At 34.6% G+C, this 13,389-nt stretch overlaps 2 protein-coding genes across 2 annotated transcripts in view; one reads left to right on the forward strand and one right to left on the reverse strand.

Annotated features, from left to right (window-relative positions):
* Nucleotides 1-13,389, forward strand: part of LOC113394025 (DNA-directed RNA polymerase III subunit RPC8) — a 225,939-nt gene that overhangs the window by 42,124 nt on the left and 170,426 nt on the right. The window lies entirely within an intron of this gene.
* The window catches only part of Fife (fife), a 122,932-nt gene continuing 113,459 nt past the window's right edge, over nucleotides 3,917-13,389 (reverse strand). Inside the window, exons 10-20 of the mRNA XM_064217303.1 lie at nucleotides 13,203-13,327; nucleotides 12,847-13,015; nucleotides 12,471-12,529; nucleotides 9,723-9,913; nucleotides 9,278-9,452; nucleotides 8,470-8,623; nucleotides 8,008-8,190; nucleotides 7,693-7,845; nucleotides 5,220-5,410; nucleotides 4,969-5,127; nucleotides 3,917-4,880 (exon numbers count right to left, since the gene is read on the reverse strand). Coding sequence (XP_064073373.1) covers nucleotides 4,695-4,880; nucleotides 4,969-5,127; nucleotides 5,220-5,410; nucleotides 7,693-7,845; nucleotides 8,008-8,190; nucleotides 8,470-8,623; nucleotides 9,278-9,452; nucleotides 9,723-9,913; nucleotides 12,471-12,529; nucleotides 12,847-13,015; nucleotides 13,203-13,327 — 1,745 coding nt within the window. The 3' untranslated portion in view covers nucleotides 3,917-4,694. The remainder of the gene's footprint in view (nucleotides 4,881-4,968; nucleotides 5,128-5,219; nucleotides 5,411-7,692; nucleotides 7,846-8,007; nucleotides 8,191-8,469; nucleotides 8,624-9,277; nucleotides 9,453-9,722; nucleotides 9,914-12,470; nucleotides 12,530-12,846; nucleotides 13,016-13,202; nucleotides 13,328-13,389) is intronic.

The following is a 13,389-nucleotide window of genomic DNA, read 5'->3' on the forward strand; positions in this document are numbered from 1 at the left end:
CACCACGCTGCTCCAATGCGGGTTGGTGGAATACACATGTGACAGAATTTCGTTGAAATTAGACATAATGTATAATGTTTGAAGCAAATTTTAGAAAACTATAACTGTATATTTTAATTTAAAAAAATAAACACAACTTTAGAAAGCAAAACGTCGACAACTTATTAATTGGTCACGGTTTCACTGCGTTACGCTTGCTTTTCTTTGAATTATTTTTAAAACATTTAGTTAAATAAATTGAGCAGAAGGAATGCTTTCGCTGCAACAACCTCGAAGTCAGTCATTGTTGCGAGACGTTCGAAAAAAGTACAAAGGCTCAGAGTGAACAGTCTCGCGTCGATATTACCGCAGAAGTATTTAGGCCAATATTTCCGGTAGGAGCAGAGCGTAAATGGCGTATATAAACTTAATGTGCATGTACATACATATATATATAATTTATCTAAGCCTAACTCACATTCTAGCAGCTTTCATTGCAAACTTATAGCGCTTAGGAGAAAGAGAAGGCCGCGTCTACGTGGATTGTTCTATTTATACCCTATTCTATATTGTCCTTATCGCACTAAAAAATGTAAACACGTAGCTTGACATCTTATCTTATTAGCAGTACTCTCAGCAACGTCAGATATAATAAAGAAAAACGGTCTTATCCATAATAAGTTATCAGAAGTTCAAAACCTCAATAAAAGTAAATTTTCAAAAAGTGTTATTCATAATCGTGCCATAACACTAAAACGTTCAATAACTCTCTGATAAAGGGTCTTTGATTTATACAAGCTCGGACCCTACTATAAACCTTTGATAAACGTATATTAGCAAAAAATATGGCCGATTTTGATCAGCTGACGTTTGCAGTGTCATTTAACTAATACATGTTTATATCTTCGATAAGGATTTAATTATGAATTAGACCATAAGTATTGTAATCAACGTTAACTGACTACACTGACTGAGTGATCCCTTTTCTTAAAAAGCGCAAATGAGCACTGAGGAAAGACTTTCTATTATCGTTATTATTTTTATTGGTACTCAAAATTGAACATTCTAATATTACTACAAGTATTTGAAACGGGATATTTACCATGTGTTTTATTTTTAATTGGTAGAGCTCGATATTTCGACTTTATCTACGAATGTCTTGTTCACGAGATTGAGATTCTAATATTGTATTGATATTTTACTTTAATTATTATTTCTTTTAGTTTTACTACTAAACTAGAAAGATAAGTAAATTAGAAGGACGTATTTGGGACATTTTATTTCGTAGCAGTGTTAAGCTATACATACATAAATAAATTATTCCATTAAGTTAGATTGGGAAGAGATGTATAATAAAAAAAACAAGTGCTAGTGTTTATACTGCTATAATAAACTCTTTGTTATCACATTTATTTTAATAATATATTTTGACACTTATATTTGTTACATACTATAATATTTGTATTAAATCCGTTTTCGCAATGAACACTACGTGCTTGAAAGTATGGATGTGTATTCGTTTATATTCATTTAAAAGATATTTTATCCAATCGAAAAAAATGTGGTGATTATATCGAGTTTGAATACGCTACTGCGAAAACATTGCGAAAACGGAATATTCGAAGAATCGCTTTGTATCTATTAAGAAACGATATAACACTAATGTAGATTTATAGAAGTCAAGTATTAAGATTGAAAACGTAGTTCTTGTTGATATCCGATACCATATCACATTAATTTTTCATAGAGGCTTCATCGATGGGCCGCGATACGTCGTGATCAGATACGCGTCACGCGAGATGTTTCGTGATGCGAACGGATGATATTAGATCTTTAGGCACATAACAACATTAGTAAATACATGTTTATTTATTTCTTACGAAGAATATCGTCTTTCATACACACTAACATATTGAAATAGTAAGCGTAAATTAGTTGATCGTAATCAACATTCTGTCAGAATATATGTAATATTTCATATTAAATACTTAGATTTTATCCATATTATGTATAAATTTATTTTCACAGTTTTTTATTAACTGAATATAAAATTATATTGTAAAAATATATTTACCGCGTGATAGTCTCGTCTATAGTGAATAAGGAAATATAAAATTTTACATATATAGATATTAGGGTACTAAATATGTCTCTCTCTCTTAGGAATTGTACGATCACGATGGAGCTTAAAAATATCGTTAATTTCACATAAATACTTATTTATCATAAATATAAGCAGGTATCTAAGAGCGCACTCAAAAACATCTTACGTAGTATGTGATTATGTGTTATATTAATATGTTTATTGTAAGTATCTTAAGGCATATTCTGTCATTCTAGTAAGGGATATGCAAGTATAAATGCGATAATGATGCAATTTTAAAGGTATCTCTATCAATCAAGAAATATTATATTGTCAAGTGAGCCACTAAGCTACAAAAGTTTGGAAGAACACAGATTTTAACGAGATATAGTAAATTCCGACGATATGTAAATTGTATCTAACACCAATAAAAATATTTACCTCCTCATGAATATTAAATAAGCTAGGCCAGTGGCAGATTGATGATGCGGAGTAAGCCTACATATATCTCGGCTACTCCTACTATGCTTTATACATATAATATTTACTAATATAATTAAATTTATAAATATTAAAATGCTCACATAATTTATACTTTAACATTCATAGCTTCATGTTAGTATAAGATTTTAAGCGTAAAAAATCGATATACATACATATGCCTGAAACCCTTAGTCGTATTAAAATAATAAAGCTATCAATATTCGTAGACAGTCTAGGGTTAGCTTTTGATTGAGGAAACATCCTAGGTAAGAAATGCATGTCTTGTTATTTTCCGTATTTTGTAAAGAACACGTAATATAAATTTACTACTAAGGAATATCTCATTTCGAATGAATTCAACCTGGAACTTTAATGAAATGGACATATGCGAGAAGCAGGTTATTTGTTTTAATAATTTGATTTGAGTATTCACTAGTTTTTTTTTTAACTTAATAAAAGATTGCTTCAGGCAACTGTAAACATTATAAAACTTTGTGAAACGAGATAAGAAGATTAATTTTCCTTAAATATTATTATTTGTTTATTAGTATATTAGCCTAGACATAATATTTAGAAGACGCTGAAACGTACAATCCATCTCAATAGAGATTGTAAAATACCTACAGAAACTTTAAATTGTTGAGTAGATTTAAATTCAGCGAAACATAAAAACCAAAATTACTGTTTTTATTTCGATAGATAATAACTTATTAATTAATGAAAATAGTTTAAATGTATGATATTATAATAAAGTTTATTACTTTCGTAGACTTTATATTGTTTAAATTTTGAAAATTTTCTATTGAAATGGAATATAAGTACTATAAGATAGTCGTACTTAGTTGTTTCAATCGATTTTAAAAATATTGATTTATATTATCACGAGATAGTTGTGCGTAGAAAATTTTGAAAAACAACCAATATTTACAGTACTATAAGATATCACTATTTTGATACGATGAAATGACGATGTATATAGATAAGTTATGTAGGGGAAATTCACTAAAGCACAACCTTGGAAGAATAGTACCTAGACGCGCTTATACACTAAGATCACTTAAGATTTCTATAAATTGTATAAGGCAAAGTGTCAAAGTTGGGGTTTAAGATGACATACAAAGTAGTTAGTACCACAATACTACGATAGATATTCTAATCATCATATATATTTTTAGAATTATTTCATAACACTGGAAAGTTAGTAGATACACTAATTTAGATAAAGCGACACAATGTGATTATGAATGAATACTATTAGTATATGCTTACACTAAATTTGTTAAAATGTAAAACAAAAAATCTCTAAAAAATATATATATAAACTAGGGTAAATATATAAAACTTGAAACAAAAAGTTACATATTTAATATAACCAATAGATCCTTTCAAATTTCATTACAATGTGTACAAACGTTAAACAAATCCAGAAAAGGTAAGGCGTATAGAAAAATATATTTTTGTATCAAATACTATTTTTTTGAGGATACATTACATTTATTTAAAGAAAAAAATCTAAGGTTATATAAATGTGTTTGTTTACATTTATACAACTTCTAATGAAACGTACCGTACCTACACAAGTTGTAGTGATTATTAAAATCACTGCAACATGTTACAAGTTCATTTAGTGATTTCGGTGTTATGTGAAAGGTTACATTTGACCTAAAATACCAGTTTAACAGCAATTTTGAATTTCTACAAATATTTTTTTCAAATGAAAGCGAGTTTACATTATATAAGCTCTTTTTCATTTATCTATAAAATTTTACAATTATAGTTGAATGAATAAATGGAATCGATAAACATGTTTAAAAGTACCACAATGTTCCTTTTAAATATGGTATATCCTCTAAATGGAACTATGAATATTTGTAAATCCATTACACAAAATCACACATGAAGGTGTTCCCGGACCGATTTATTTGACATTTAAATTAGGACAAGTGACATTCGTCATAGCACGGTGCGAGTCGGGCTTACTGCTTAATTCGAACTCAAATTGAGTTAAAATCGTAGCCGTCTCGTTAGGTAGCATAGGGCAGCAACATTGGCCTGTACATGTGTCGATATCATTACAAGGGACAAGTAGAGTGGAGCCGTCGTGGAGGCGCTAGTTATCATCGCGGCGCTCCGGCGACGGCTCGCGGGATCAGTCGGGCGATTCGTCGGCAGCAAGCGACGTAGCTGGGAACAGCGGGTACCAGCCGTATGTGCGCTGCGGCAATGTTAGTTTATCGAGGCAGATCTCAGCACCACCGAGGGCAAGGTTGTGCTCGAAACCTCCGCAGCGTTGCCAAAGCATCACTACTAGTGTGCGCCCAAGAGATTCGCTCGCCTGAAAAGGAATATTTTTTTGAGTCGAATATATAAAAAATTAGACATTATAAGTGTCCCGTACCAGAATAATAGTAATATAGATATACCTGATATTTTAGTGTTTGCTTGAAGTGGGGCTCGGTGGTGCGTCGTATGACTCTTGTTTTGCGTTTATGTAGCCACTTCTCGCCGTCACGGAGGTAGCACTTGACATACGAATCCGGTACCTCACCGTTAACTCCGTATACCCGACGCGCATGAGACACCTATTGATGATAAAATTAACGTTTTAGTTTAACATTTAAAACTATAATGAAATTTTAATATAAATATATTATCTGGAGTCAAAGATATTCACCTCGAGCTCTAGCTGTCCCTTGATCATGATAATGCTGAGGTTAATTTCAGCATGTAGCGGCGGCAAATGCGCGTTGCGTGGCGGCAGTTGTCCCGGTCCCAGTGGAACTTCGTCGTCGTCCGCCACGGCATCGCAGGCTGCTGCCGCTGGAACCGCCGCCCACATGCTGCCCTTGCGCCCCGTTGCTGTTCCTGCGCACCCACAACACGTACTACCCACCATCTGTTTACGAGATCGTCTACGTCGCGCGGCCGTGCGACTGTGTCGAAATCGTCGTATCGATCTATCTTTTCGACACATGAACGTCAAGGTAACAATAACGAAATCAGAATAAACCATTCAATCAAACATTAAAAATAACAATACACAGATTAAGCACGTCAAACAGCATCGTGCCGATGTTTACAGGTTTTTCAAAGTACATAGCTTTTCAAACGGTTCCTATCCTAAACACAGAAATGAAAGAAGAAGCGTTATAACGTGTGCAGCCAAGAGTGTTTCGAGTTTCTAATAGTTGCTGGAAGCGATTTTGAAATCGTTGTATGATATAAGCATTCCGTGTCATGAACAGCCATTAGTTGTAAGATAATAAAGTTATGTATACATGTGTATCCGTAAAATTACTATTGGCATGCCACCGCCGGTGAGTGCGCTAAGACATGCGCAACCGCGACCTACAGCGGTGACTACGTACGGGAGCGTATTCGCCCGTTTGCGAGTGCTCTAAGTCCCTAATAGGGATGGTAATTTACGGACGTACTTAATAAAGATTGTTATATCTATGACCTATGATTAATATTATATATACAAGAAGTCTAATAGAATGCGCTTCGTAACAATGAATGACATTCGCAAAGGTAATGAAGTCCAAAATTCCTAGTCGAAACAATGCCATCGAAATGAACGTAGACGGGCAGCCGAATAGACGGTACACAGAAACAGATGAAGTTAGCGTGATTGCCCGCGGCCGGGCATGCGTCAGGACAGAACAGTACAGACACAGTGAAGTAATGAGAAGCGTCGGGCGCAGCCACATTCAACGGTGCGAGCGCGCGGCCGTCGCGCAAGCTATGTATGACCCATGCTACTACTTGGTCGCGGAACCCCATTCTGGTTCTAGGCCGGAACCGATCGAACCAAGTATCGTTTCGCGCATATGCGTCACCATATGTACGGGGTAAAATCCTTGGGAGCGTTCGGTGGTGGCACAACAGATAGAAACAGATTGGGGCACGGTCGGCCGTCGGACGTCACAAGGGATCGTGTACACCGACACCGCGCGGACAATCCCTGCAGGGAAGCACGCGCGGTCGCGGGCACGGTAGTCGCTTACCGAGGTGCTAACGGTCCGTCGCTGCTGACCAAACAAGCATAACAGGGTACATGTCAGTACTCTCAATGTTCGTATATTCTATAGGTGGAGGAAGTGGGGCAATTGGGACAAGTGTATACAGCTGATAGCGGTTGGTGGTAGTGTTCATCTTAAGCGGATCGGGGCGTTGATTGGGAATACCATCCGAAATCCGAAATTAAACTTAGGTATTTTACTTAGGAATTGATTTATAAGAAAATAAAATAAATTATAGACGTAAAAATTTTGAAAAGTAAAGTATATAAAATTAAATTAAGTTTAAGGAGGAATCAGTTGCACACCTAAATACTGCAAACATAATGTTAAGAAATATTTAATAATCTTATTTAGTATTTAAAAGTAATTATATTGGTCACTGATTTTATGTAATTTAAAGAGAGAATTGTATTTATGGATTGATCATAATATTATTTGTATGCAAGCTTATTGAATAAATAGTCGCAGTTTCTCGTTTCTGATGGAGCTAAAATAATATTTCGATTTTTTATTTTAACTCCTTGAATACTTTTTATAAGTAAATCAAACAGATATTTAGCAAACTAATACGCACGATATATATTTTATTACAATTGATAATTGATGAGCGAGTGCTATGGTTGAGCTTCTAGCAACGTCAGTTTTTAGTTAAAAATCAAAGAATTAGTCAAAATGTAAATAAATAACTTTAAGTCCAGATGGACATTGGAATTTGATTTTTTATAAAGCAATGGACGCACAAAGCAGCCCAATGCTGTTGTAAATATTTAAGTTACGTTGAGATTTGAGGATAAGTTTGTTATATTTGCGAATACATCCAATATTTTTCAAACAACGCGATATAGCTGCACGACGCTGCTGCAACTCGAGCCGACTGAGGTATGATCATTAATGTTCTTGACATAATAATAATAATGTTTCTTAAATTTTTTTCAAGTTGTGATTTAGCCCTAGCAGAGGAATTGCGAATATTTGTTTCAATAACCTCATATTAAGCAAATAAGATAAAAAAATCTTTTTTTAATGGTAATTAAGTTAATATGAAATGAATTATCAACAAGATCATAAAATAGTAATATTATTAGACAATAAAGACGAGCGACATATAAACATGTCAAAACTTACGCCTGGCGGTTGAGCCGGACAACGAGAGCGTGCGCCCGAGTTCGCCTTTGACAGCGCGCAGAGAGCGCAGAATGTCGTCGGGGTCGCGCCGCACGCACGACGAGCGACGACGTTCGCTACGTCGGGAGCATACCGGCGGCTCACCGCCTCCATCTGTGCAGTTAACTGACGTGAGTGCCGATACTTTTACTTTATTAATATTAAAAATAAATAAAAATATAAATATTCGAAATAAAAATATTCGTTTGAATAAAATTACAATTTTTTTTAAAATACGCTTAATTAAAGTTAGCTTTTATCTAGTTTCAAGTGAACCTTTATCTTGTTGTTGAAAAGAGGAGCGTCGCGATCCGGGTAGCGACCGTGAAAAGTCTTTTCCGAGTTGATAAACTTCCACTTCTAACGTCTCTGATTGTGAAGATCCACGACGAGAACCCGCCACCCAGGCATGGTCCGGATGAAGTAGAGATGCGCATTCGCCGATTGAGTCCACATCATCTGGTAAATATGTTAAAGTAAAAGGAAATAAATATTGTCAATATATGTATAAACCTATTTAAAAGTGTAATTAGTAGTTTATGAATTATATTTATAAACTACTAATTACACTATAATATACTAATTTTAGTAATACAGAGTTCTCCGGCATAGACGCTTTCAAATATTATAGACAAAGACAATGAGATTTACACGTAGACGACTTTAGTAATTATTATTAATTGTTATATTCTTAATATAACTATTAAACAACGATGCAAACAAAAATAGTAAAAAAACCTGAAACGGAACGTTGGGAAGCAAAATCTCCTCGGCGTAAGGCACGTGCTCCTGTGAGTGAACCACGTGGTGAGGCGTTAGCTGAACGAGTGCCGCGTTCTTCGAGCGTCCACCATACTGCACGTTCATCTGCAAATGCTTTTTCCAGTTCCATCTAAACATAAATTGTTATTATTAGAGATTATTTAGTATATGTTTATATATTATACTAGCTGTTACCCACTCGCTTCGCTCGTCATTAAATAAAAGGGGAGAAGGATGAACGAATTTAAAAAAAATAATTGGCTATAACCATCTGCAGACGATTCAGCGTTGAATGGTTAGTTTAAATATAGTTTCATGCCAATACGTTCAGTAGTTCACGTGATGGATGCAGAATAAAACCATTATATAGTAATCTACATATTATGTAGACTAGATACTCATCTCGGCTTCACACGAGTACAGTAAGGGTCTATAGGCAACTTGAAGATACAACATAAAAAAATCTTGTTTTTTTTTCGGCTGAGAAGGTTGAAATTCTCGGCTTTTTATATAAAAACCTTTCTCTTCAATCACTCTGTCTATTGATGAAAATTGCATTAAAATAGTTTAAAAGATTATTCGTATTCGTATTTTAAAGGATTCTTTATTCGTACACAACAAACGGCAAAAAGCGACTTTGTTTTATACTATTTGGAGATTAATTTCACAGAATTTATTCAATACTCGAATAAATTAAATATTAATATGGTATAACATTGAATCGTTAATTAAAAAAATCTGTACATTTGTTTTGGAAATGGTAATTAGTTGTAATTATACTTACTGTACATTCACCAATAAGAACAGGGTCGATGCCCGGGCAAGCGTCCCAAAGTGTCAGTTCAAGTGCGCGGCCTGCTAATAGATCTGCAGTGAGGCCGCCGAAGCCAAGCGTTGCGTTCCATACTGGAGTGCACGATGCAGATGCGGGGTCTGTCTCCACAGGTGGGCAACTCTCACTAAAATATTACATCCATCTACACTTAAATAACTGTTATTTTTAAATCATTGCCTGAAAGTAGAGGAAACATTTTTAAGGTATCAGAATATATTTTAAAACTGTATTTGTTGCATATTTATTGAGTTAACATGACACATTACGATATATAGATGAATAAATTTTAAGTAATTACCATACGCTAGTCGGTAGTTAGTTTTATTTTTAAATGTTCGAAGTACATATAAATATACTTCGAACACATGAAAATAAAATATGGATCAACACTTACAGAGATGGCAAAAGGCGTATCCTTGCGAACGCTTCAGGTTCATCACCATAACCCAAGGTATGATCTCGAGGGGGTAGATCATCGGCTGCGATGAGAACTACGACGAGCTTTCGTATTTCATTCTCGAACCAAACTTGTAACTGTGCACGTGCCGGTGGACGCTCGCGAGCGCGTTCTGCGCGGTCTTGTTCCTAATTACGTAAAAATATCTATAATATTTTGGTTTCCTTTCACTACAAAATACAATGTATACTGATTTACTGTAAATTTTCATAAACATTATCTAATTAATTTTTTTAAAATCAGGCACATTGTATATTGTTTTCTAATAAAAATAAAGCTATTATTAAACTGTTTCTTTAGAACACTTAATCAATGGGGAAAAGGGATTAAGTCCTTGGTCCATTTAAAAATTGGTATCAAAATTCTAATTAAGTTGGAATATTGTAGGGAATGCATAACATTTCATGGTAACATGCAGCAACCGTTAGCTATTGTTTCAATATTCATTATAAAGTTATGAACCTTAAAGACCCATTCGATCTGTGCAATAGTAGTTATGCATTCACGTAACGATTAATGTGGATGGTGTCCTTGCATTATGTTCATTTCACTTGCAAAATATTTCATTAAAGTAACATGCGTCGGGCTGAGGCATATCTATTCATACAATGAAGTAATTAATAAATTTTGACGCACTCATACGCCATGCAGAAAGCTTTATCATGCTAGTTTTGAGTAGACAAGCTGCGGTATATTCGTTTCTGGAACTAATTTAAATAACAATCTTGACCGTATGTAGTTATTATTTACGTTTTAATAAAATTGAGTAGCTAAAGACATTTCTATTTTATTTAAATAATGTATCGCAACAAAAGTTAAAATAGTTCGTAACTATTTTTACTACACCTACGCATAATTTAGCGCATCTAAGTACTAAAGTGTGATTGTTTTTTTATATTAAACTTAATTTTTGTAGTAAGAGAAATATTGATATTATTTAAATATTATAGAATTTTATGTATCAGTATTATTTAACATGATTATATGAAAAACATTTTTTGTTTTAAATCACTTAATACAATAGTTGTATGAAAATTAGGTAACACGTAAACGCTGCATTTGCAAATATGTAAGTGCTCTGAACTCGATCAATGCACATATCCCATTGCAATGTCATGCATTTCTCAATCGATATGTACGATGTTGAACATTCAACTACAAAGGGCAGCTATGTACATCGTGTGTTCAGTAATCATCACGAATCAAAGCGTCGGTGCGCGCCTGTCGCTCAAGGTGTTTGCGGTCCGGCAGTTGCTGTACCGTACTGGCACGACTCGAAGCTCCTACGAGACTAGTCGTTGCAAATGTCTCGTGGCACTGTGCGGCATTACACTACACTAATTCAACAACAAAACTCGGTAACAGATACTCGATTCGCAAGACATGAGACGGTACAAACGGGATTTGTGGCGTCGACTGCGGTTCGATGTCAACAGATTGTCCCGTCGCAACTTCGCTCACCTCCTTGTGTGCCTCACGCTGTACTTTATTAAAACATCTTCTATTCTCGATGGTCTTTTGTCTTATCCTCGACACATGGTTACAAATTATTTTTGTATTTTTCATCAAATATGTGGTAATAATTTTTAATATTTAGTTGACGCGTTAGAAACTTTTGATTGTTAATGACTAATTATATTTCAAGCTATAAGCGTCGATGGTTCTAGTTGCACTACTTGTTATGTTTTCGTTGTCAGAACTAGTCATCCACGATATTCATATATATAATGTTCCATATCGGAATGACTCCTATGCTATCATCGAGCACTAAAACTCAGCGTTTATCTAAACTTACTGAACATTTCGGAATGTCATTTGCCGCTTATTCCCTACTACTCCAGTCAGCGTCGTTGATGAAATTATGAAATTGGTCGGGTGATAGAAAAAAATAAAAATCTGAAAATAAGTATGTAGCATTTTTTCATACACTTCACTTAGGGTTACACCATATAAACGATAACGTATAACGAATATAGACAACAAATAAATTAAAATATAGTTAGGTAAATATATTCAATCGATTGATTATACAGGTAATCTTTTTCCTACTTAGTAAAATATTAACAAAGGTAAAGTACTCCTATCCATATAGAAATTCTAATCTCTTATAACTAGTCTAACTTGGAAGATGTTCGAGTGATTAGTTCTACAGTATCACAGCAGATCAAAGGAGACTAACTCCCGCGCTTTTATCCGAATTTTGGGCAATCTCAAATTTGCAATGCATATCCGGAACAGTGTTATATAGTACAAAAATGAACCCGCCCGGTTACGAAATTCGGTAGACACTATATATTGTCTCTTCAATCGTCACGGCTTAAATGACCAAAGTAACAACATAATATATTATTTACTTATACACATATATATATCCAATCCCAATAACTAACTGAATTAAAAAATAATTTTGATTTTTGGATTATAAAAGTAGGCTACATAGAATATCATCTTAATAATGTTTGTTATATGAAAATTGTTATTTTGAGTGTAAATTATGATCCAACAATCAAATGTACATTGAGAAAGAGAAGTGTGATAGTCAGTGAGCGATCCAAGAAGCACAGTTGAGGCACCGAGTGACAGTCTCTACCAGATTTATGAAGGAACGAGAGTTTTCCATTGTCTCATAGATTCACAACACAAACTGTTACAATTAAAGCCTATATGCCTATATAGATATTATACCGGGGTTTTCGGCAATTTCCTTCGCGTCGGTGATGACGGCGATTTGTCCGTTTCTGGTTCTGCAACCAACCAAATTTACTATTATAGTACAATTGTTTAACTAGTTTTACTAGTAACCCATATCATATTATAACGTAATTATTTATTAAATATGGCGTAGATGTTACACCCGAATCTTATTTAAAGTAAAGACTATTAATATCAAAAATTACGTTAGTAGTTAGTGTAGTTAGTTAGTTTTGTACGTTCACAAGATGTAAGGAACTAAAAATCACGACTATTCTATTGTTTTTTCTAAGTATTGATCCCGATAAAATATAACAACAACAAAATTTTTGTTATTTGGTTAAAGTCAGGAGTACAAATTGTACTGTACCGTATAGAGCGTGATGGTGGTGCGAGGTAAGGGAGGGCGGAGCGGGCGGCTCATCGAGCTGCGGAGCAGGCTCTACCAACAGTTCCACACTGTCGCCACTGCGCTCCAGCACCGCACAAACTTCCTCAAAACTGCGCTCCGTTAACGGAACACCACCCCATTCCAATACCTAACCCGTTGGTGCATATAGAGTATTATGCAAACCATCAAATTAAGCTTATAATTAATATATCCTCAACTATTGAATCAAAAGATCAAATTCAATCAAGAAAAGTTTCTAAAATGTGATTAAAAGCAAAAAGTGAATATAACTTCGATTATAATATGAAGTGTCATATTTTTTTTGTATAATTTGCCTTATCGCCCTGTTGTAGGCCTGCGGCATCGGCTGGGCCACCCGGCACGGTCCATACGATGACTGCTTCGCGTCGTCCGCTTGCGTCAGGTTTCCCTCCTACAACTCGCATCCCAAAGCCCCTCGCTGTCAATACATATAGATACACAAATAGTAGAAAAAATACTGGTTCATGTATAATTATATAT

The sequence above is a fragment of the Vanessa tameamea genome, chromosome 16 (assembly GCF_037043105.1).
Source record: "Vanessa tameamea isolate UH-Manoa-2023 chromosome 16, ilVanTame1 primary haplotype, whole genome shotgun sequence".
NCBI lineage: Eukaryota > Metazoa > Arthropoda > Insecta > Lepidoptera > Nymphalidae > Vanessa > Vanessa tameamea.